Raw genomic sequence first — 26,489 nt, 5'->3', positions numbered from 1 at the left:
ACGGAATAGCTGCTGACTCTGCATTCCTTTTCTACTGATTCCTCATATTACACTCATGTACGCGATCGATGTTTCGGTGCTATCCATCCCAGAAGTTGCTGTCCATTCAGCAAAACTTTGTCGCCAACTCAAAGAAGCAATATCAGTCAATCATTATGTGGTAAGCAGTGCACAGATGGGATGGAAAAGACACCATCCATATACTCTATAATAAGCGTCACAGTTGATAGGGCAAACAATTTTGCAGTAACTTCAACACCACCCAGTGATGTGACAGCATGTTTCCCAATCCATTATCATAGATAAACCACCCCTTCTCCACTTTGCGAGTATCAGTGCGAACATGGATAGGTGACTGTGCAGTACATCCATTCCGTGTTCATTCTCAAATAAATAAATAATCTAAGTATACCTGACAATGCTCCAAATATTTCTATCACCTCGAGCATAGTGTTTAATTTACGATCTATCTCTCTACGCATGGGAGTCACAGAGAATTCTCGCTGTCTTAAGGTAAAATTAGAGAGTGAAAGACACTCCTCAAATTGTTACTGACCAACCTGCAATGCAACACCGTTAGCAAATTAATCTGCAACTGATCAGAAGAAGACCGCTACTCTCTACCTCTCGTGAACGAATCGAGCTTTCAGAGTCCTCACCCATCTCGAGATGCGTCCATGTCGAGGAGTTTAGTACTCATTATCGATGTATAGTAACAGATTTCAAAGTGCCGTGATGTAATAGCGAACAGTTAAGAAGAACAAGAAAGAAATGATTTTTATAAGTGATGGACCTCCAGACGGATGGAGTTCGACGCGTTTTTACATAAATAAACCAAGCTATCAACAATAAAGTACTGTTCTAGAGTCTAGGATCGGTACCTGGAAGGTATTGGTAAGAGAGAACATAAACGCATGCACTCCTAAGGATACAACGTTCTACACTTAAAACAGGCCTATAATGTTAGATCACGTGCGTTTCCGAACTATAAGATGTATGGGATGTTGCGTTGTTAATATTCCTTTGTGATAAATATATTTCAAGCACATGACAAACATCCTCCTTCCAGGTTTCTCTACAGAAAACTATGTTATCGAACTGTAAAACACTTGCTCTGCATGATACGAGCACAATGTAGCGTTCTGGAGACGTATAGTGTCCACTGTTCACATCCGAAATTATAGCGTTCAGAAATTATATGATCCCTGCATCAGACCTATATAAAATGATCGTTGGTAGCAGGGCATACATCCTGCAAGGAAACAAATAGAAGCATAGCAGTAGCGTCCGACATTTGAAAATTACAAGTCATTCCATCACTAACTCTGTAAACAGCACATCTCTCAGGCAAATGTGTACCTGGGGATTGCAGCGCCTCACAGGCTCCTATCGCTAATTTAGTTATGACGCTGAAGTCTCGATTTTACACCCAATATGCGATAGGGGGATGGAATACAATCACATAAATCAAAGTTCGTTTAGAGCTATGTTTCCAATTTGATCACACATGAGAGGGAAGTCCTCTTATGAGCGACATGTTTACCGTTAACAATCGCAAGTAGACAGTGCTTTAAATGGCATGCAGAACATGTGGTTGTATACAAGTAGAACGTGGGCTATCTCACGTGAGTGATGCATGCGGACAGAACACTGGAAAAAAATTGGCCTGCAGCAACTTTTCCTTCTCTAGAATGAACCAGTCAACCATTAAATCATACCTCGTTACAGCTCTATCTCAATCGATCAGCCTACCCACTCTCTGTTACCCTTTAAGCCAGATGCAGGTAAGTTTAGATGTGAATTATTCTCTGTCCTCCTGAAAAGCATCAAATACAGTAGTCAACTCGCACATATCACTGGTACGTCAATAGTCATACAGTATAATACTACCTCGATGGAAAATAATTTATTACCTCCATGATTCCCCTCGTTTCGATATCGATGTTTTCCTGGATTCCTCGCTGCATACGTGTTCCCATGTACAAAGTGTTCAGCGCAAACCAGAATATAGGCAAGTACTTCCTCAATTTCACATCATTGCAGTCTATATTCTGTCAATTTATACACAGACATACAGAAAACAGAGCAAACGCTTGGATTATCTCATGGAATAGACGACAGCACCCTCTGGTGGTGGAACTGTGTACTAGGACAGTTTGACTCTGGACTCCATGGCAACCACACTGTTTGCTTCCATTTTCCCCCACCATCTTGGAACACATCACTGAACAGACAACACTGCCCTCTGGTGGCAGTACGGTGTACTAGGTCAGTTGGACTCTGGACCTCATGGCAACTGCACTTGATGGTGGTACTGCCTCTAATTGTTTACATAAATAGTGCAAAAAAAAATAAAGATTTATGTCCAGCACATGTCGAGTCCTCTTCCTGTCTTTTCCTAGGTCTAGGTGGTGGTCGGATGACTTAGGTTAGTGAAGATAGCAAACCTGTCCTTTCTGTCCTGCCATTTTTTTAGGTTAGTAGAGATAGCCCAATTGACCTATTTTCCGTCCAAACTCCCCACCAGTTCCTAGGAAGGGCACTCCGAGTAACTCACGGACTTCGAACATGATCGGGTAATTGGGTGTCACTTGTGTCATACATCTGTATGCGAGATTTACACACTCCTAAACAACCATAGGTCCACTGTTTCGAATGATAGTGAAGTGGAAGCATGAAGGGACACGTACAGCACAAAAAGGTATTGCCAAACTCGTCTATTGACTTACAGAGACTGCCAACAGTTAAAGAGGGTCATAATTTGTAATAGGCAGACATCTATCCTGACCATCACACAGGAATTCCAAACTGCATCAGGATCCACTCCTAGACAGTTAGGAGGGAGGTGAGAAAACTTTGATTTCATGGTCGAGTGGCTACTCATAAGCCACACATCACGCCGGTATATGACAAACGACGCCTCGCTTGGTGTAAGGAGCATAAACATTGGACGATTGAACAGTAGAAAAACGTTGTGTGTAGTGACGAATCACGGTACAAAATGTAGCAATCCGGTGTCAGGTTGTGGGTATGGCGAATGCCCAGTGAACGTCATCTATCAGTATCTGTAGTACCAACAGTTTAATTCGGAGGCGGTGATGTCACGGTGTGGTCTTGTTTTTCATGGAGAGGGCTGCCACCCCTTGTTGTATTGCGTGGCACTATCACAGCACAGGCCTACATTGATGTTTTAAGCACCTTCTTGCTTTCCACTGTTGAAGAGGAGTTCGGCGATGGCGACTGCATCTTTCAACTCGATCGAGCACCTGTTCATAATGGACGGCCTGTGGCGGAGTGGTTACACGGCAATAACTTCCCTGTAATGGACTGGCCTGTATGGAGTCCTGACCTGAAACCTACAGAACACCTTCGGGATGTATTGGAACGCCGACTTCGTGCCAGGCCTCACTGACCGACATCGATACCCCTCCTCAGTGCAGTGCGATTCCCCAAGAAACCTTAGAGCACCTCATGGAACGTATGCCTGCCAAAGTGGAAACTGTGATCAAGGCTAAGGGTGAGCCAACACCATACTGAATTCCAGCATTACCGTTGGAGGGCGCCACGAACTTGTAAGTCATTTTCAGCCATGTGTCCGGATACTTTTGATCACATTGTGTACGTTGCCTAAATCATTTTGCAATCGTATCTGATCCTGTAATGACTTTACTAGACGGTAAACGACAGCATGATCTGCAAACAAATGCTGCTCAGATTGTCTCCAAACTCGCTTGTAAAGATTAGGAACAGCAGAGCGCCTACAATACTTCCCTGGGGACGACAGATATCACTTTTGTTTCACTCGATGACTTTCTGTGACTTACTGCTGAGTGTGACCTTTCTGATATAGGGAACCACGAATCCAGTTGCATGACAGAGACGGTACTCGTGAGGCACGTGGAGTGACTAGAAGCTGCGAGTGAGGAATGGTGTGAACGCCTCCTCCAACTCTAAAAATGTGGAATCAATATGAGATCCTCTTGCATGATTGGTACGTATGGATCTATCATATCAGCATACTCTGAAAGGAACCTAATTGATCTACAGTCCGGACCGGAAGACTTGTCAGTACTACGTGATTTAAATTGCTTTGCTACACCAGAGATATCTGCTCCTAAGTTACTCATCTTGGCAGCAGTTCTTGATTCGAACTGTAGAATATTTACCTCGTCTTCTTTGGTCAAGGATTTTCTGAAAACCGTAACATTAGCTTCGATGTAACGCAGTGAAGGTATTGATTGTGTACTGTCGTTTGTGTACTTTCCATACGACCAGTATCTCTTTGGATTTACTGCTGGGTTTCGAAACAGAGTTTTGTTGTGGAAAGCATCACGCATTGAAGATGGTGTTGAATTTCGAGCTTCTGCAAAACGTCGCTAATTTTGGGGATTTTGCGTTCTTTTAAATTTGGTATGCTTTTTACTTTGCTTTTGTCGTAGTGTTCACATCTATTCCTTGAACAATGTAGAATGAATACCATATTACACATCCGCCTGGCTAGCCGCGCCGTCTAACGCGCTGCTTCCTGAGCAGGAAGGCGTGGCGGTTCCTGTCAAGAATCCACCTGGCGGATTAGAGACGAGGTCCGGTGTGCCAGCCAGCCTGTATATGGTTTTTAAGGCGGTTTTCCATCTGCCTAAGCGAATACGGGCTGGTTCCCCTTATTCCACCTCAGTTACACTATGTCGGTGATTGCTGCGCAAACACTGTCTCCACATAAGTGTACACCATAATTACTCTACCACGAAAACATTGGGGTTACACTCGCCTGGTATGTGACGGTCCTGGGGGAGTCCACTGGGTGTCAAACCGCACAGTAACTTTGGGTTCAGTGTGGGGTGGCGGTGGGGTGAGTGAACTGCTGTAGCCTGTTGTGGGGTTGTGAACCACTGAGGGCTACGGCTCTGTCGATTCTAGGTCACCAGTTCTACACATACATACATACATACATACCATATTTCACTAATTTACTAGCGTAACTGTCTGTGTTTGCAATTGCTAAATATGCAAGGGAATAGTAAATACGTCCTCCCCACATGAACCATGGATCTTGCCGTTGGTGGGAGGCTTGCGTGCCTCAGCGATACAGATGGCCATACTGTAGGTGCAATCACAATGGAGGGGTATCTGTTGACAGGCCAGATAAACGTGTGGTTCCTGAAGAGGGGCAGCAGCCTTTTCAGTAATTGCAGGGGCAACAGTCTGGATGATTGGCTGATCTGGTCTCGTAACACTAACCAAAACGGCCTTGCTGTGCTGGTACTGCGAATGGCTGAAAGCAAGGGGAAACTACAGCTGTAGTTTTTCCTGAGGGCAAGCAGCTTTACTGTATGGTTAAATGATGATGGCGCCCTCTTGGGTAAAATATTCCGGAGGTAAAATAGTCCCCCATTCGGATCTCCGGATGGGGACAACTCAGAAGGCTGCCGTTATCAGGAGAAAGAAAACTGGCGTTCTATGGAAAGGAGAGTGGAATGTCAGCTCCTTTAATCGGGCAGGTAGGTTAAAGAATTTAAAAAGGGAAATGGATACGTTAAAGTTAGATATAGTAGTGGGAATTAGTGAAGTTCGGTGGCAGGAGAAACAAGACTTTTGGTCAGGTGAATACAGGATTTATAAATACAAAATCAATTAGGGGTAATGCAGGAGTAGGTTTAATAATGAATAAAAAATAGGAGTGCTGGTCAGCTACTACAAACAGCATAGTGAACGCATTATCATGGCCAATACAGACACGAAGCCCATGCCTACTACAGTAGTACAAGTTTATACGCCAACTAGCTCTGCAGATGATGAACAAATTGATGAAATGTATTATGAGATAAAAGAAATTATTCATGTAGAGAAGGGAGATGAAAATTTAATAGTCATGGGTGACTGGAATTCGAGAGTAGGAAAAGGGAGAGAAGGAAACATAGTAGGTGAACATGGATTGGGGGTAAGAAATGCAAGAGGAAGCCACCTGGTAGAATTTTGCACAGAGCATAACTTAATCATAGCTAACACTTGGTTCAAGAATCATAAAAAAAGGTTGTATACATGGAAGAATCCTGGAGATACTAGAAGGTATCAGATAGATTATATAATGGTAAGACAGAGATTTAGGAACCAGGTTTTAAATTGTAAGACATTTCCAGAGGCAGATGTAGACTCTGAACACAATCTATTGGTTATGAACTGTAGATTAAAACTGAAGAAACTGCAAAAAGGTGGGAATTTAAGCAGATGGGACCTGGATAAACTGACTAAACCAGAGGTTGTACAGAGTTTCAGGGAGAGCATAAGGGAACAATTGACAGGAATGGGGGAAAGAAATGCAGTAGAAGAAAAATGGGTAGCTCTGAGGGATGAAGTAGTGAAGGCAGCAGAGGATCAAGTAGGTAAAAAGATGAGGGCTAGTAGAAATCCTTGGGTAACAGAAGAAGTATTGAATTGAAGTGATGAAAGAAGAAAATATAAAAATGCATTAAATGAAGCAGGCAAAAAGGAATCTCAAAAATGAGATCGACAGGAAGTGCAAAATGGCTAAGCAGGTATGGCTAGAGGACAAATGTAAGGATGTAGAGGCTTATCTCACTAGGGTAAGATAGATATTACCTACAGGAAAATTAAAGAGACCTTTGGAGAAAAGAGAACCACTTGTATGAATATCAAGAGCTCAGATGGAAACACAGTTCTATGCAAAGAAGGGATAGCAGAAAGGTGGAAGGAGTACATAGAGGGTCTATACAAGGGCGAAGTATTTGTGGACAATATTATGGAAATGGAAGAGGATGTAGATGGATATGAAATGGGAGGTACGATACTGTGTGAAGAGTTTGACAGAGCACTGAAAGACCTAAGTTGAAAGAAGGCCCCGGGAGTAGACAATATTCCATTAGAACCACTGACGGCCATGGGAGAGCCAGTCCTGACAATACTCTACCATCTGGTGGGCAAGATGTATGAGACAGGCGAAACTCCCTCAGACTTCAAGAAGAATATAATAATTCCAATCCCAAAGAAAGCAGGTGTTGACAGATGTGAAAATTATCGAACTATCAGTTTAATAAGTCACAGCTGCAAAATACTAACGCGAATTCTTTACAGACGAATGGAAAAACTGGTAGAAGCCGACCTCAGGAAAGATCAGTTTGGATTCCGTAGAAATATTGGAACACGTGAGGCAATACTGACCTTACGACTTACCTTAGAAGAAAGATTATGGAAAGGCAAACCTACGCTTCTAGCATTTGTAGACTTAGAGAGAGCTTTTCACAATGTTGACTGGAATACTCTCTTTCAAATTCTAAAGGTGGCAGGGGTGAAATACAGGGAGCGAAAGGCTATTTACAAGTTGTACAGAAACCAGATGGCAGTTATAAGAGTCGAGGGGCATGAAAGGGAAGCAGTGGTTGGGAAGGGAGTGAGACAGGGTTGTAGCCTCTCCCCGATGTTATTCAATCTGTATATTGAGAAAGCAGTAAAGGAAACAAAAGAAAAATTCGGAGTAGGTATCAAAATCCATGGAGAAGAAATAAAAACTTTAAGGTTCGCCGATGACATTGTAATTCGGTCAGAAACAGCAAAGGACTTGGAAGAGCAGTTGAAGGGAATGGACAGTGTCTTGAAAGGAGGATATAAGATGAACATCAACAAAAGGAAAACGAGGATAATGGAATGTAATCGAATTAAGTCGGGTAATGCTGAGGGAATTAGATTAGGAAATGAGGCACTTAAAGTAGTAAAGGAGTTATGCTATTTGGGGAGCAAAATAACTGATGATGGTCGAAGTAGAGAAGATATAAAATGTAGACTGGCAATGGCAAGGAAAGCGTTTCTGAAGAAGAGAAATTTGTTAACATCGAGTATAGATTTAAGTGTCAGGAAGTCTTTTCTGAAAGTATTTGTATGGAGTGTAGCCATGTATGGAAGTGAAACATGGGCGATAAATAGTTTGGTCAAGAAGAGAATAGAAGCTTTCGAAATGTGGTTCTACAGAAGAATGAGGAGGTATTGAATAGAATTGGGGAGAAGAGAAGTCTGTGGCGCAACTCGACAAGAAGAAGGGACCGGTTGGTAGGACATGTTCTGAGACATCAAGGGACCACAAATTTAGCACTGGAGGGCAGCGTGGATGGTAAAAATCGTAGAGAGAGACCAAGAGATGAGTACACTAAGCAGATTCAGAAGGATGTAGGATGCGGTAAGTACTGGGAGATGAAGCAGCTTGCACAGGATAGGGTAGCATGGAGAGCTGCATCAAACCTGTCTCAGGACTGAAGACCACAACAACAACAACATGTATGTCCTAGTTTCCTTCCCCATCTTCTCTCCTTCCCCTCTCTGTATCCCTCTCCTCCTTCCCTCTCTCTTTGTTCATGATCTCCTCCCCCTATCTCTGTCCATCACCTCAGCCCCACTGCCTATACATCTCTTATCCTATCCTTTTCCACCTACCTCATTTCTCTGGCCATATCCTCCCTTCACTTCTTTCTATCCATTTCCTCCCCTTTTTTTCTGTTCACCACTTCCTCCCGTGTCTCTGACCATATTTATTGTTGTTGCAAACGGAACATTGGTTGGGAATATAAGTCAAAATGAATGGGTAAATCGGTTGGAATGTTTAGAACACGGGGTTTGAGAGAGACCTTCCACCTGCTGGACGTGTGAGGATAGTAACTTCATTGGCAGTATTTGGCATAGTTTTAACCTATGAACAGGTAGGATTATAAAGTTAGCCATAAACACGACTTTCCTCTTTTCTGTTAAAAACAACTGCAAAAGGGAAAACCAACCGCACATTTTCACGGCACTGCTTAGCAGGTTCCTTCTCGGATCCGGTATAACAGAAAGTGTTTATTTTATAACATTCCCATACTTGCTGGGGTTTACTATGCGCGCTGATTGTCAGTCAGCCAGTCATATGGTCGAGAAGGGATTTTACCACCTACATGTTATCTAAAGTGTGTGTGGACTGAAACAGTCCAGTTTCAGTTATATTATGAATTAACTGATATGAACGAAAGAGGAATTCATTTGTTTCGCAGTGATTTGTTTGTGTTTTTAACGTATTTTGGTGACGAGTGATATATTTTAACTTTCCGTCCGGAGGGAAAACGAATTGCAGCGATGGCCTACCGACTCTTCAGTGCGCCACGTACCCATGGGAAAATCACGGCACTTCAAGCATTGTCTGTGACAAGTGCTTTTGTATTTGACTTGTGAAGTAGTCGAAAAATAATTTACGTTAAAACCTCCTTCGTAGATAATATTGGCCCCATTTGGAAGGAACTGCTGTAGGCCTACATTTATGTATTAAGCAACAAATGCTTCGCTGGAGGTTCATGGACAGAAACCACCGATGCCAGTATCTTTGCTGGCGGTAGGTGTCTGTTGCGGTAATTTGACCTTTCCGCACGCACAACACAATCCTGGCGCTTCGTGTCGAAATCTCAAACAGTTACAGTGTTGACAAACACTGTCGATTGTCCCGAAGTCGACCAGTTCATCCGCGGCGTAATCGACTGTTCGATCATACCTGCACGCGAAACGTTCAGTTCTAGTTGCTTTGTTCGGCCGTCTGTTTTCCCCACGTTCCAAATTATTTTGTGTGTTAACTCCAACTGAACCAGTCCAACTCGACTAAACTTGTTGTTTCGAAGTCATAATGGATCGCGCTTGACGAAGTCGTATTCGATTTGCTCCAAGACGCTGTCTGCACTCTTCGTTATCCTATCTGACTAGAGGATAAACTAGGTGGTCTGCGTTGCGCTACACCCCCAGATATTTCGTCGGCTCACTCGCAGCATTTTTTTCCAAAGAAATTAACCACGAACTGAACTCAATTGATTATATGCAACACACCAAATTACTACGAACTGACACACCAAAAGTATGATCACCATTGATAACACACTGAAATATTGGTTTGCCGGCCGGAGTGGCCGAGCGGTTCTAGGCGCGTCAGTCTGGAACCGCGCGACCGCTACGGTCGCAGGTTCGAATCCTGCCTCGGGCATGGATGTGTGTGATGTCCTTAGGTTAGTTAGGTTTAAGTAGTTCTCAGTTCTAGGGGACTGATGACCTCAGCTGTTAAGTCCCATAGTGCTCATAGCCATCTGAACCATTTTTTTGAAATATCGGTTTCAATTGCATTCTTTTCTCAATATTTAATGCGAAATTTGTTGCTGTTGTGAAAACATGTGACAGCGGAACTGTCAAACTGAACGTCAAATTTTTTTAAATTGACATTTTCAGTAAAAAATACCATTCCACTTTTCTTTCATGTAAACCTTTTTCCGAAAATTGCGAAAAACAAGTCGCCCAAATCGGTCGAGCCTTTCTCAAGTGAGGACCTTTCATACTTGCGGCAACTGAGTTTTAGTCACATAAATTCAGTGTTAATCTCTCAATTGGCACCAGTAACATTCATTTGAATTTATTCCATATCCGGCCTATACTTCTATCGTCAGTTTTGGAGGACTGCCGCGTATGAGAGCATCGAGCGAACGTTTACCTGCTTTTTCATTTACTCGTAGATGAAGTTCGCGGTTATTCTTGGTGGATTTGAATGTTACAGTATTCAGTCTCAGTGCGACCTCGCGACCACTGATCCCTGTATCCGTCGTGATGCTCCCTATTTGCTCAGAATTTCTTGTACCTAAGCCTTCGAGTGCGCTCCTGAACTAACTGTTCAAAACAATTTTCAGAGAAAACATTTTTTAAGGTTTCGGACGACGTTGCGTGCCTACCACCAACTTTAAAAATGTATTTTCACCAACATACCTAACATACTTCGAAGTCATCGACAACTGTAATTGTGTAAGTGGGTACATATTCGAGATGATACGTTTTCTGAATCGTTCAGCAACTGTACCATCTGAGGCGGGGAAGTAGGTGTGAAAGTGTATTATCGGGGCGAATGACGAAGTAGTTTTGAGAGTGTATGACAATTGGTTTTGGGTCGACTTGCTGTTGAACAGTAATCGTTACATGTTGTGATACTGGTGGCTACTATACTCTGATAATCATAACAATAAACCTCATGTAGACATTACACCATCTATTCTTCCGCGTTTGCTAGAATCTCATGGGATTCGTTGCACGTGGAGCTGAAGCCAACCTGTGTCCAGTAAAGTACGATCATAAGGATATGTTTTATGCTGTGTTACACTCACATATACTGAGCGATAAAGCGGCACAACAGCTTTACCGGCGCATTAAACATGGACACCACTGGCCAACCAGCGGTACAACTAACCGGCAATGATGTGAGCAGTTGCAGTGCAGACTTTAAAAGAGACGAGGAAAGAAAGAATATAGCTTCAAATGTCTTTTAATTTTTAAGGAGAGTGAAATTATGCTCGGCCAAACTCCAGCACTACCGCACGCTTCTTTGACCAGACCGAAAGCATGAAATGCTCTCTTCCTCACGTACCATAGTATTCTAATTACAAACAAGAGTGATGAAAATTCCTAACTTAAACAGAGGGTAATTGTTGCGAGCGAGCTATGTATAATGCACAATCGTACTGCAGGGATTTCACCGTACTGTTGAATACTGAAGCCACTGAAGGAATTAATTAACTACAGTTAGTCGTCTGGTAATCTCTTTGCGCCGGCCGGAGTGGCCGAGCGGTTCTAGGCGCTACAGTCTGGAACCACGCGACCGTTACAGTCGCAGGTTCGAATCCTGCCTCGGGCATGGATGAGTGTGATGTCCTTAGGTTAGTTAGTTTGAAGTAGTTCTAAGTTCTAGGGGACTGATGACCTCAGAAGTTAAGTCCCATAGTGCTCAAAGCCATTTAAATCTCTTTGCTCCTTTCTAATCCGAATCCGAGAAATGCGTTTCAGTTCTGGAACCGTCATCTGCTACGTTCATAACGTGTCAGTCAACAACAGAATCCACGAAGCCACCCAGGTGCGGCATTTTCTTTTCTTCTTTTATGGCATGCCCTTCTATGCCCCGCCAGTCTTCGGCAGTGACGTGTGAAAAAGCTGCGTGCGCTAGTTCCAGGACGACTGGCAGTTTAACAGTCTCGTTATTACTCACGATAAATCTCTTCACTTGGCTCCAGATCAGTTCTGCTTGCTTCCCAATGCAATGGCATAGCGGAAAATGCAAAAATGCATGGGGTGGTCGATGCTGCGAAAACGATTGATTTCCATGTTTCTGCGAGACTTATGACCCTGGTTCGTGTGAGACTACATCTGAGGTATAAAGTAATGGACATAGTCCAAAGAAATAGTATTTGATTTTTAATTTCTGTCCTAACATATTGTAATACATTCTTAATTTAAGCAACCTTTATTAACAATTTTTCATAAAATATCGGTAATTAACAATTTATATTTGAAATGAAAACAGGAATTTCGCCTGCAATTTGTAATTTGAAACAAGAAGGCGTGCATTATTCATGCAAAATGATGATGAAATTTACAAGAGTAAGTATTTCAAATTGAACGATAAAGAAAGGAAAATAAGGATTGCCAAGGCGAGATTTGAAATTTAGAAATTTGTGGTAAGGTTCTATGTGACCCGACTGCTGAGCTCATCGGTCCCTAAGCTTACACACTAATTAATGTAACTTAAAATAACTTACGCTAAAAGCGACACACACAACCATCCGTGAGCGAAGATTCGAACCTCGGAAGGCGGGGAGCCGCGCGAACCGTGGCAAGACGCCCCTAGACCACGCGGCTACACCGGGCAGCACGAGATTTGAACCAGCGCTCCATGAACGAATACGAGACTTTCTGTCTACCATGCTACCGATTTTGCTATACATCGAGAGTGTATTTAAATCTCAATAATGTCATATATAGACCCTCGGAAAACTTCATAACCGATTTCTTCCTGCAAATTTATGAGAAAAAAAAACATTGAGAGCAACATATTTCTCGGCACCTTTTAACCGTGTTCCACACGCGTGTTTCATTACGGAGCAGGAAGCAGCTTCAGCCATCTTCATATTGCGTATTAACAGCGCGACAATCAGAGCACAACAGTACAGACACTGTGAGTGTGTACACAAGTTTTTAAATGAAACCTACATAACTAGAGCGTGATTAAGAAAAACTTTGATGGCTGTTAATACATTAGTATGTCTTACAGTTTCATCTAACATAACTTAGTAATAATATATCTAATATATAAGTAGGACCTACTTCCAAGTGCGTAACAACACCATAGAGTAAATATCTCTCTACGCATGTTGTCAACATTAAACCAGGATTGCCACGTGTTTTCGGGACTTCGCTGCGCGTGCGTGCTTACTGCAGCGTTTGAAGTTTATAACAGCAAGAGTTTTTGTTGTGTTTCACCGTTTGTTGATAGTGTGATAGCGATGGTGAATTACTGTTGTTGCTACGGATGCAAAGAAAACTATGTGAAAGGAGGGATAGTAACTTTTCATGGATACATATCATGTAGCTCGAATTATAGTTATCATGTATATACACTGTATATGTTTAAAAATTTCGAGACGCATTATAATTAAGGCTTGATTCTGTAGACTACTGGAGCAGAAAGGGAATGGTTAGTTGTTTCAGCAAATAGTATCATCCATGCATTTATCAGTGACTTGTCGATTATGTATATAGATTAGTCAGTCTACTATTTATTTAGTAAACCGGGAGCAAGTACGTAAAATGCGTTAAATAAATACTTCAAAGTGTCACCAGTAAGGAAAATTGCTTTAGGTCGCAAAAGCGAGAAAATAAATATGCAGAAATAGCAGAAAAAAGGACGAATTAGCAGGGATATAATCGCTAATGTGTGGCAAATTCGGTGTTTTTCGGACACTTACAAAAGTACTAGCGTACTGTCAAGACGTTTTGCAAGACTATCACTGCAAAAATGTACTTCAGGCTATGTAATATTATAAAGCGCCGTATCATACCGAAAACTACCAAAAATCGAGTGGCTCTGAACTGTGACACCTATCGCAAAGAAGCAGAATGTAATATCACTTGCCCTTAAAAGCTACGTAGCTGGTTTATCCCCGGCATCAAATGGATATTGTTAAAATGTCTGCGCAACATATATAAATAATCCACGACACGTACGAAAAGAATCCGTCTGCACTAGGGATGTAGTGACATTCTAAATATACAGCGCGCTATACGGACAAACAGACGACGTCCCGAGAACACGTGACCAGCCCGGCAATGTATGTTGACAACACAAAATCTGTTCTGCGCACGTGAATGCTCACTCCAGAGATATTTACTCTATGAACAACACCAGTGTACGTGTGCTACTGATTCTGACCAATCATCGCTTTTGTGTTTTTTGACATCAGGTTTATTCTTAGGATGGACAGACTATAGTCAGTATGCGTTACACGTTGTGGTACTGAACCGATATACCTGACCGTCTGGCGGGACTGGATGGGGGTTCGGAATGTGTAGATCACACAAACCAGCCCGTTAAAAGGAGACCTCCCCCGGAAGGCGATGCACTGTCCATTTAAGGACACATTCAGCCTTTACTAGGATGATTGGGCAGCAGGAAGGCGGATTCTCGCCTCCACGTCGTATCTGCGAAACCGGACTTCTGCGGTATCGCGCCAGGAATAGCGTCTGTAACCGACAGAAGCGCCAGCGTCAGATCCACGCGGCAGCTGGTGGATGGCGTCACCGCTTCCTGGTCGCGATTTTACCAGGAAGTGCTCTCCTCCATCCTCCTGGACTCTTTGGGTCTGCTTGTCCGGTTCACTGTCCAGCCTCATCAGTATCGACGCTAAACTTCCAGACTCCGCTGCTCCTGTGCCAGGGGTCGCTCCAGCGCACCCCGTCGGGTCTCGACCGGCGGTCCGGCGTCTCGGCGTCCCTCCTCTGTGAGGGCCCAGACAATAATAGATGGTCTTATAGATCTTATAAATAAATTTTCCCCGAGCCAATCAAGTCTCACCTTTACTCTGATAATAATGGAAGCAGGAGAAATGAATTAAAATTCATGCCCCAGCCGGGACTCGAATCCGAGTGTTACTAGGCAGAGTACCAACCATTACACCACTGCAGCACTATGGTCAACAGTGCTGCACGATCTACCCAAGTAGAGCGCCCTCCCCAACACAAATTTCAAATCCTCAGCTTATTTTCCCGCTACAGTTTGAGTATTGCCAGGGCTCTCTGGCATCGGTATAGCACCCCATCATTGGACGCGAGAGGGAAGTCCTATACAACAGGTGATCCTCTAGACCTTATAATTAAATTTTTCCCCGAGACATTTCTCACCTTTACTATGATAATGTAGGGGGACAATGAGCTGAAAATATGAATTGGAGTTTGTGTTGGGGAGGGCACTGGACTTGTGTAGCTCGTGCAGCAATCTTGGCCGTAGTGCTGCAGTGGTGTAATGATCAGCATTTTTGCCTACCAAGCCAGAAGACCCGGATTCGAATTCCAGCCGGTGCACAAATTTTAATTCATTTCTCCTGCTTCCATCGTTATCGTAAATGAAAGATGGGTCTGCAGCTCCCAACACTTTTGCTGTTCTACTGACCGCTTTTTCATCAAAGATTTCTCTCGCTTGATATTTTCAGAAAATAAAAACACGTTCAGATAGTGACATTTGATGTTAGCTTTTGTAGAAGCAGACCAATAATGGTCGCGCACACCAATTCTGCATTCTGGTCGCTTCTCAGATGAATGGACATTTCTCTATGGCAACCCCACAATAGTGAAGAAGGCTTTCGGAGAGGGTGCATAAATTTACTTCCCGCCAGGCTATAGAAACCCATTTCAGGTCTTGACACGATTGCAAAGTTGTATCACGGCGCCGGCCTAGGCACTACAGTCCGAAACCGCGTGACCGCTACGGTCGCAGGTTCGAATCCTGCCTCAGGCATGGATTTGTGTGATGTCCTTGGGTTAGTTAGGTTGAAGTAGTTTTAAGTTCTAGGGGACTGATGACCTCAGAAGTTAAGTCCCATAGTGCTAAGAGCTATTTGCACCATTTTTTTCTATCACGGAACAGCCAAGGTGTAGTATTCCTGGCTTTTCAGCCATCATATTCGGTTCCAAGAAGCTTTTCTTAGAGTAGTTGAGAAGGCAGCAGTTGCAAGATGACGTAGTGCGGTGTGAGGTGCCGATGATGTTTGGTTTGTGGGCACTCAACTGCGCCCTACAAAATCCCAGTTGTTATACAGTCCAATTTTTTCAAAGTCCGTTTTAGCCACTGCCATAAATTACCCAGTGCCCGAGCAGAGAAAATCTCCAACCCGGCCGGGAATCGAACCCGGCAGCCCGTGGTCCCGAGGCAGCAACACTAGCCCCTGGACCACGATGAGGTATTGATGACAAATTGTATATTATATACTGGAGTCGTCAGAAAGATCAACTAAATTGTGGTCCTTCTCCGCGGTTGACTGCTAGATTGCGCCGGCCGCGGTAGTCTTGCGGTTCTAGGCGCTGCAGTCCGGAACCGCGGGACTGCTACGGTCGCAGGTTCGAATCCTGCCTCGGGCATGGATGTGTGTGATGTCCTTAGGTTAGTTAGGTTTAAGTAGTTCTAAGTTCTAGGGGACTGATGACCTAAGATGTTAAGTCCCATAGTGCTCAGAGCCATTTGACTGCTGGATTCGGAAGTTGCGCTGCAAAATGGTAATCTGCTGTTATTAATATTTGAAAAATTAAACACCGTATTTATTTGAATTTCAAATCAAAGTGTCTCCCAATAGCGTGCTATCATTCCATTACTTCACAAGTATTAATAACCAGTGAATAATAAAGAACTGCAAAACGAAAAGGCAGACGAAGCACTTCGGTGATCTTCGGATCGCGACTAACTTGGATGGCGGGCGAGGTGGTTCGGCTGTAAGATCAGAGCTCGTTCGGCAGTCTCGGAGGACGGACATGTTGTCCGCCTCGGTGTCACTTAAGACTTAATTTGCAGTGTCTAGTTTGTAAACGCGAGAGCTAGTTTGGCAGTGTCGGAGGACAGACGTGTTGTCCGCCGAAGTAACAGTTAAGACTTTGTTTGCAGTATATGGTTATTTGGACACATAGTTGAGAAAAGTGTGATACTAATTACAGAAATATGCAGTCCAGTAATTTGCTGAGGAATAAAAATTCACTTGCGACTCTAAAAAGGACTGTGCAGTTTCTCGTGTTCTGCTAATGAAAAGCGAGTGACGTCCTGTATAAACAAACTGATGGCAAATTTAATCGTTTATTAAGCGATAGTTCCTCACTAAGAGTTTCTTACAGCCTCAAAATGACGGATTCACAACCTACATGCCGTTTTCTGCGCAGGGAACGACGACTGTTGAAGAAAAATTTTGTGGTAAGGTCTGATGGGACCAAACTACTAACGTCATCGGTCCCTAAGCCTACAAACTACTTAATCTAATTTAAACTAACTTACGCCGCGGACGACACACACAAACACACCCATGCCCGAGGGAGGACTCGAACCTCCGACGGGGCGAGCCGCACGGACCGTGGCAAGGCGCCTGAGACCGCGCGGCTACCCCGCGCGGCCACGACTGTAGAAGATTGCAGGTTGGTGAACGTCTGTTACAATTTATGCATTCCAATCAGGGGGTGGAAGCAAATAAGCACCTCGTGTGTACCGCAGCCTTAGTACAAACGAGATCAGTGACATGTCATCTGTGGTAACACAGATGACATGTCACTGATGAGAAAAATGTTTTGAGGGAAGGGGTTTATCATACGCACGTATATGTCAGCCAATCTCTATCCCTCCCTCTCTCTCTTTTTCAACTTGCCGTGAAGTTTGTGAAGATATGGAAACGCATTCCTAGCTGTATGGCTTCGAAAGGACCACTTCCTGCCCTACTTCGTGCACTGACTGTGCCTGAATCATCAATTTCCTTTCCTATTACAGGTGTAATTCTACCACGTCTCCATGGTCACCAAAAAAGTTGCTGCTAAGTAATGGTACATTGAGGATGGAGAAAGTCTGTAATTACTTTGTGTTTTAATTCATAGTAGCTGCTGGATCAAAATGGTGTCTGTTGTTCCGGACACGTGTGAAAGAAAAGATACCTCATAATTAAGTCGAGGATGCCCAATGATCTCATGAGTGCGGATGCATACCACGCTCGGCCTGTTACGGGAATCAGCGAAATGGCGCGAGTAATGAAGACGATGGGCAAGGGACATTGAATTGGTAGTGTGTGGATGGGTTGAAAATTTGGGTCTGCTGGGAGGTGTGCCATGGTAGTCCGTGCAGTTGTGATGGCCCCTGTGCCAGGATGGCGCAGTGGTCAGCGTATCTGCCAAGTGATCGGGAGACCCGGTTGCAAATACCTGTCCGGCACAAATTTTCAACTTTCCCCATTGATTTAAATCAATGTCCAGTCGCAGCCAATGTTTGTAATTCCTTTCTGTCTTAGCGAATAAGTGTAGCGTACTGCGTAAAAATAGGCTAAGTCCACTACTGCTCGATTACACCATAGGCGGCAAATTGCTGGGAACAGTGTCGACAAGAAAGTACACAAGAGTAGCCGTGAAGACGGACTCGTAGGCTGATCACCGCACAAAACAGGAATCAGGCAAAGCAGGTGGCAGACTGAGATTCACTACACAGTCTTAAGATGTAACTGATTCACAAAACACGCAGCTTACTCGTTCGACTGACTCCACAGTAGTCTCCATTAGCATGGCCTCCTCGACGAGTAGGATTAACAGAAGAGTGGCGAATTTCTTCACGGTATTGTTTACTCGGCGGGACAACTTCGCAGAAATGCTCAACAGACTCAAGTGCCACACGTTGAATAAGATACATTGTACATCATGGACATGATTGCTATTGAGATTTCTAAAGGTGACGTTTCAAGAAACATAGGACAACATATTACTTTCTCCCACGTATGTCTCCCGAAATGACCAGGACTAGTAACTTAGGGATATAAGATGTCATACAGAGCTTTATCGACAGGAAGTTTTCCCTAGCGCCAGTCGTCAAGACACTAGAGATGTAAGGCTGGGTGGCACGGGCGGGGAGGGGGGGGGGGGGGAGGGGGGGGAGGAGGAAGAGGGTGGAGATGTACCAGACTTACTCTCCGCCTCACACAGCTTTAGTGAACTAGGAAGTTTCGGTAAGGATGCTGTCTCTAAAATTTCGTGTCCGCAGCTCGTGGTCCAGTGGCTAGCGTTGTTGCCTCTGGATCACGGGCTCCCGGGTTCGATTCGCGGCCGGGTTTGGGATTTTCTCCGCTCGCGGACGGGGGGGGGGGGGGGGGGTTCCGACTTGTCCTGATCATTGCATCATCATTATCATTCATGAAAGTGGCCACATTTGACTGAGCAAAGGTTGGGAATTTCTACGGGCGCTAATAACCTCGCAGTTGAGCGCCCCACAAACGAAACATCATTTTCATCATCATCTCATCTAGAATTTTGTATAGTTCATACTGTCAGCAGACACTCCATACATAAACGAGTTTTCCCTTTCCTTCTTTCCGATAGGCTTTTTCGTAGTATTAATCTTGAATGCATCAGCTTTCCTGTCGTTCCCGTAAGTCTGCATTAGTTTTATTATCAATGTAGCACATATTTCTCTCCTTTTATTTCAGCCTTGGTTTTCTTTAATCTTTACCTGCATAAGGTAGGGCTCGAACTCACATGTTTAAAGAACTTGTTTATTGAATCTACAGGGCACAGCAAAATTCACTGACTACTGAGAACAGAAATTGCAGGTGAAATCTCACAGCGAACAGAGACTGTGCCATACACGGAAGGTTTGGACAGTAGCTGAGGACCAAAAAGGAAACCCCTAAACAAGGAGGATGTAGTCTTCAGGCACACTGATATTTACACTTTAAAATGATGCTAGACTATTTGTTTTTTTAATTTGAGTGAAAAGGAAACTGATGTTGCGACAGTAAGATAATACCGAAATTTTTGTGTCATCACATACGATACCTGTACAGATTGTAGAAAGATACAAATTGTTTACACTGTATCTGTCCAAAAGTAGCCAATGACCAGTGAAAGAAAGCCCCACAGATTTCCCAGAAAATTCGCGCACACAGTATACCTGTCTGTAACTAGTTGGCATAAATTATGGTGGTATAATCTTCCAAAACGCAGGAAACTATGACATACCTAACGCCTTTTCGGTTGATATTCACAACGGTCACGAGCTAGATTAACCTCTAATCTAAAACGTAAAGATTTACACGGACGACCCAAAACTGTAATGACAACTTCACTGTGGATGACTCGTGCTATTGCGCGCACGTGGTGTGGTAGGGAAATGTGCTAAACTGAGTAGAGATGCGTTACTCCAAGTATGGGATGGGTAACTTTTGAGGAAGCCTACTGACGTGGTCGACTTTTTCAAACAACACACTGTTGTGGCCTGGGGCCTGTGTTCAACCAGTGGCGTCGTCAGTTACGACTGTATTGGGCGTAGGGTCACTGGGACTGGATCGTGGATCAACGGGAATGTGTCACCTGGTCGGATGAATTCCGATTCCTGTTACAGCAGGTCGGTGGTCGAAACATGCATGATAATTTCCATCGATTTAAAGGCACTAAACATGTCGGTTATCTGTCCATCATTTCATTGAAAATTCACGTAAAATAATGTGAAACGGAAAAATGAGACTGGTCAGCTCCGGGGTCTGTGACCTTGTCGTCCTGGATGAAAATTGACGTGAAGGTAGCTTAAGACCTGTGCTTAAAAGTTAAATGGAAATCAGGCAGCTGGAAACTGCGGCTAGTCGCTGGAGAGGGGTGCCGGCGGTGCGGAAGCAGAAGTGGGTCCACAGCTGTCAGCTGTATCCACGTCAGCACCACTCAGTGATAGTCTACGGCCGGCCACCATAGTCATTGTGACTGAAATGTGCTCATAAAACTGACGAGTGTGCAGGCTAGAGATGTTAATGAGATAATTAACTTAATGAGGTAAAATATCTACATACATTTCATGGTAGTGCGGATGGAGAAAGTGGCTTGAGGCCACCTGAGGCATAGCTCCCAGCCACAGGCGCTGCTTGCATCCGCCCCTGCCACAGAATGCCGAGGCGCACTACGTTTTGTTATCGTATCCACTTTCCCTCCGAAAACATATGACTTTCTTAGCAGCTGTCCCATCGTCCACAAGTATCTGGGATAGGAAGGTGGTTCAGCCAGCAGCACACTCTCCTTGAGAATATGGGCAATGAGATGAGTACCACAGCTGCACTGGGAGGCAGTCTGGCTTATGTATGTGGAACAGTTGGGTAAGTCTGTTGTGGCCATTACATAGTGAGCACACTACGATGGTTTCTCTCTGAGAGGCTCGGAGAGAAGTATGCTACAGCCCGGTGGACCCTCCAATCCCGCACAAGTTGTAGATGGTTGTGACAGTCTGCTATTCTATACATCAGGTTTCAAGAATCTGATGTCGCAGCTGAAATTGCAGGGCTGTGCCTGCTACTCCGAGTTCAAATTTGTCCTTTGTGCTTGCTTCTGATGTGTGAATAAGTTCATTTATTGGAGTGCCCACATGGCTCAGTGTCCAGATAAATGTTAGGGTGCTTCCGAAGCTGTGGAGGCCAAGTAATAGGTGCTCGATGTTGGCATTCAGAAAGTTTCTGGGTCAGATCAGGGGAACGCTACCAACCAAGAAGTCTCTTGTTACAAGAGGTTTGACATATTGTGGAGCCCGTGATGTCACTACCAACAATATTTGCATAAAAGCAATAACATGAGATAATATTCAAACTAATTCACATTTTGCCACAAAAAAATCACGCACACACACACACACACACACACACACACACACGCACACACACACACACACACACACACACACACACACACGCACACACAGAAAGATGGTGCCCCTCTACACGCCCTCCCTCCCTCCTTCCATCCCTATCCCAACACCCTGTTCCACGCTCAGCCTTTACAGCTCCCACAATCACTCAGTCAGTCATGCAGCAAGTGAGCAGGAACATGTGCAGAATTCTATTGTGTAGCTGATGTGCAGTTAAATCAACCTACTGTTGATAAAAACCTATGCTCTGCATATCTAGTACGCAGAGGACAACACATGAATACATAAAAAGGGCAAAAAAAACAAATTTAGGTGTAATGAACACAACCATGAAGTTGTAAATAACTAGATAACTGAAACTAGGCCCCAAGAATCAGTACAGACCTCTTACTGAAATATGTATAGTTAAATGGTTTTCTTATCTGTTACAGGTGGCAGACGATGCCTACCATGAATAGCCGAAAAATATTTGGTACACATAAATAAATGACTCATTTGCAAAAGACGAATTCTTTTCTTGTCTTTATGATGTATCATAATTGTATACGATGTCCATCACTCGTCATTACTAACTTGAAAAGAAACAGCTAACTTATACTGCTCTTCACATCTACGTCAGAGCAGTGAATTAATTTTCCTAGCAGCATATACACTCAAGCGCAAAAGAAATTAGTATAGGCATGCGTATTCAAATACAGAGACATTTAAACAAGCAGAATACGGGACTGCGGCCTATACAAGACAACAAGTGTCTGGCGCAGTTGTTAGATCGGTTACTGCTGCCACAATGGCAGGTTACCTACATTGAAGTGAGCTTGAACGTTGTGCTAAGGTCGGCGCACGAGCGATGGGACGCAGCATCTCCGAGGTAGCGGTGACGTGGGGATTTTGTCGTACGACGATTTCACGAGTGCACTGTGAATATGAGGAATCCGGTAAAACATCAAATCTCCGACGTCGCTGCAGCCGGAAAAAGATCCTGCAAGAACGGGACCAACGACGACTGAAGAGAATCGTCCAACGTGACAGAAGTGCAATCCTTCCGTAAATTGCTGCAGATTTCACTGATGGGCCAGCAATATGTGTCAGCGTGCAAAACATTAAACAAAACATCATCGATACGGACTTTCGAAGCCGAAGGCCCACTCGTGTGCCGTTGATGACTGCGCGACACAAAGCTTTACTCATAGCTTGGGCCTGTCAACATTGAGTGTTGGTGACTGGAAACATGTTGCCTCGTCGCGCTAGTCTCCTTTCAAATTGTCTCAAGCGGATGGACGTGTACGAGTATGGAGAGGACGTCATGAATGCATGGACCCTGTACTTAAGCAGAGGACTGTTGAAGCTTGTGGACGCTCTATAATGGTGTGGGTCGTGTACAGCTGGAGTGATATGGTACCCCTGATACATCTAGATAGGAGTCTGGCAGGTGACACGTGCGTAAGCATCCTGTCTGATCACCTTCATCCGTTCATGTCCGTTGTGCATTCCGACGTACTTTGCCAATTCCAGCAGGACAATGCGACATCCCTCGCTCCCAGAATTGTTACAGATTGGCTCCAGGATCACTGTTCTGCGTCTAAACACTTCCGCTGGGCACAAAACTCTCCAGACATGTAGGTTCTTGAGCGTATCTAGGATGCCTTGCAACGTGCTGTCCAGAAGAGATCTCCATCGGCACGTACTCTTACGTATTTATGGACAGCCCTGCAGGATTCGTGGTGTCAGTTCCCTCCATTTCTGCGGGCTCGCGGGGTCCCTACACGGTATTAGGCACGTGTGTCAGATTCTTTCGCTCTTCGGTGTAATATGTTGATCATTAATCATTGTTATGAAGAAATTAACGTTTTCTACGAGGGTAGTTACGTACAGTCTGACTCAGTCCGCATTTCAGTTGTAAACAACGGCAGGAGTGGCGGTTTTTGCGTCGGAATAGCAAACCAGTATTGTAGCTGTCCCCCACAAGTCTGTTGTCGGAACTCGCTGTCACCCTAGGAGCGTGTGGCAGACAAGCGACTACTTTTGTGTGAAGACTGTGTGCCGGCAGCTGGTCACTCTCGCGCCACACACGATCGTGGCTGTGGTCCGGACGAGCGACGTCGCATTTCCTGTGGTTCAGTCATCCTGCGGCAGACTTCCGCTGCGCTCGCCGTTATATTGTGGCTGCGCTCCCAGCGATGCGCGCAGCTTGTGTTTGCTGCGAGCTACCAGCAGAAGACGATGAATGCAACGGCCGTAGTTCCTTCGCTGCTGGCTCTGTTCTTGGCTAATGGGACCTCGGTGCTGGACTGTCTCTGCAGTCACATCAACAACTCGAATGATCAAGGCAGACGCTGGAGAATGAGGGGTAGTCGGGGTGAATATCAACTATGGTGGCAACACTGCCAACATACGTGTAAGTAATTTTTCGTGCAGTGCGCATTCGCATGACTTGAGACTCGGCTTGGCTTCCACATGCTGCTGTGAAGGAAGACCATACGTTTTCAGTCTAACTGTGTCAATGACTATGTTTATTACGGGCACATTGCACTTCATGTTCAACCTAACATCTTAGGTCACTGTACTTTGTCCATCATTTCGCGAGCGAGGAGATATCGTGAAGTACGATCGGCGAAGGCCGTAAATTAACCATTTACATCCCTTAACTGAGTCCAAAACGTTTTCCAGATATTTCGGAAAAGCTGGAAATGGAAGGTTCCCTAATGTAAACAATAGGTTCTGTATTAACAAAGCATGATCGTGCAGAGGTTGTGACGTACCTTGTCATAATCAAGAATTTTCTTTAATCATGTTTTCTATAATTATGCAGACATCGGAATAGTCAGCAGCAAGTTGCGTGAAATAAATTAAATTTCTTAACTGGTTTCAGGCGCTTAGAGCTCTTCAACAAAATGTTATAACTATCACATTATTTTTTTTCGAACATCAACAACAAGATACAAGCAGCCTATTGCTGACGTCATTGTGTGGCCATTTTTGTATAGGCAGGATGAACCACATGAACACAGCAACATGTTGCGTGCATGTTATCGTTGACGCTCGCAAATAATGCGGTAGTTGTAACCTTTTGATGAACGGCTCTAAGTGCCTGAAACCAGTTAAGGAATTAAATTTCTTTTACACAGCTTGCTGCCGATTATTTCGATACACACAACTTCAGTTTCTGAAGATGGATCAAACACTAAATAATTTTGGGGATTCAGACATGACAGTACAGAACAACTCAAAATTAACGTAGAGCCTGAGAGAGTGCTCTAACTATTCAATGCTTAGTGATACATCGATAAGAATGACAGAGACCGAGACAGTAAGTACAAATTATCGATCGTTGCGCAAGCACAGTGAATCGCAGTCCGGTGCACGTGAGATGATGCGGTAAGTGGAATGTTCCGTCTGATAAGAGACAATGGCGGACGGCATTCTGCGTGCCAGAAATTAACAATCGTCATTTTGCCAGCATGGTGCAGAGAACGTGTGGTTAGTGACAGAAGAGCCAGTGGCGGCTGATGCCTAAAGTGTCGGGTACGGGGTTCTCTAGTTTTACTGCGTTGTGCAATTTACCTTTCCCAATAATTTAATTTTCTAAATTATTTAAAATATTTGTGTAGCTCTAAAGTTTCCGGAAAATGTGGGTGACTACGTTAGTAGCGTTCAATTGACAGTAGCGGTATATTTATAGAGAAAATCCATTCTCCTTTCCTTTTTCGTGGTGGATCTATGACTCTCCTCTTGAAATCTTGAAGCCTGTGAATAATTTCACTTCCCACAGAAAGCACAGCAGAAGCAGACAGCCTATCTTCACCCGTGGTACTCCTAACAAACGCTTAGATCTGCGACAGACCGGGGAAACATCTCTCTACTTCACACGTTGTCATTGGGATAGTAGCTGCTAATTTAAGCAATTTCATGACGTCTCCAAAAGGTTGTTGCAGGTTATTTAAAAAAAAAAAAAGAAAAAAAACTTGATAAGGGCTATTACACATTCGATTTCTTAAAAACTAATCTCCGCCCGAACAGGCCATGAAAGCCCAATCCGCGTCCAATAACGCCCACAGGACACGGATATAGGGGGGGGGGGGGGGGGCATGTGGTCAGCACACCGCTGGCCCAGCCGTATGTTAGTTTCCGACACTCGAGCCGATACTTCTGTATCAAGTAGCTCCTCAGTTTGCCTTACAAGGGCTGAGTGCACCACGCTCGCCATCAGCGCTCGGAAGACCGGGTGGTCACCCATCCAAGTGCTAGCGCAGCCCAATAGCGCTTAATTTCTGTGATCTGCGACAAGTTCGTTGGCTGTTTATAAGTTAGCTTTATTTGAAAAATGAATAGGACTGCACAACAACAGAAATAATTCTTTCGGGAAAATTATTTTTCAGTGAAAGGAAGAAGTAAATTAGAGGCCAATAAGTAGTTCGAGCATTCAAATCTCTGACTGCCGTTCTGAATTTGTACGTCACATATCGTGCTTCTCCTCTGCTACATTCCTTATTATACACATCTCCTCGCATTTTCTTTTTGCTACATTTGGTTCTTCCTCGATTATGATATCAACAACATTGTCTCTAATTTTCAAAATTTCATTTTCAAATGATTCTGTTGCTTGCTTTATTGAAACGGGATAACTGGTGCGCTTTTGTAATTGTCTGTACTAGATGTCCTCGCGTGGGACGTTCATACATATTATAAAAATGGATATATTTCTAATAGAAAATTGGAAAAATGAATAACTAGACAACGCTGGGTTTGTCGACTAGGAATGTTACAC

General features: G+C 44.0%; 1 protein-coding gene across 1 annotated transcript in view; it reads left to right on the top strand.

The window, feature by feature from the left end:
- The first annotated feature begins 14,479 nt into the window (after positions 1-14,479).
- The window catches only part of LOC126442761 (uncharacterized), a 111,038-nt gene continuing 99,028 nt past the window's right edge, over positions 14,480-26,489 (top strand). The window contains exons 1-2 of the mRNA XM_050090794.1: positions 14,480-14,822; positions 23,772-24,119. Of these exons, the coding sequence (XP_049946751.1) occupies positions 14,480-14,822; positions 23,772-24,119 (691 nt within the window). The remainder of the gene's footprint in view (positions 14,823-23,771; positions 24,120-26,489) is intronic.

This window comes from Schistocerca serialis, unplaced genomic scaffold (assembly GCF_023864345.2).
Source record: "Schistocerca serialis cubense isolate TAMUIC-IGC-003099 unplaced genomic scaffold, iqSchSeri2.2 HiC_scaffold_1402, whole genome shotgun sequence".
In the NCBI taxonomy this organism is placed as follows: domain Eukaryota; kingdom Metazoa; phylum Arthropoda; class Insecta; order Orthoptera; family Acrididae; genus Schistocerca; species Schistocerca serialis.
This window is presented reverse-complemented; position numbering and strand designations above follow the sequence as displayed.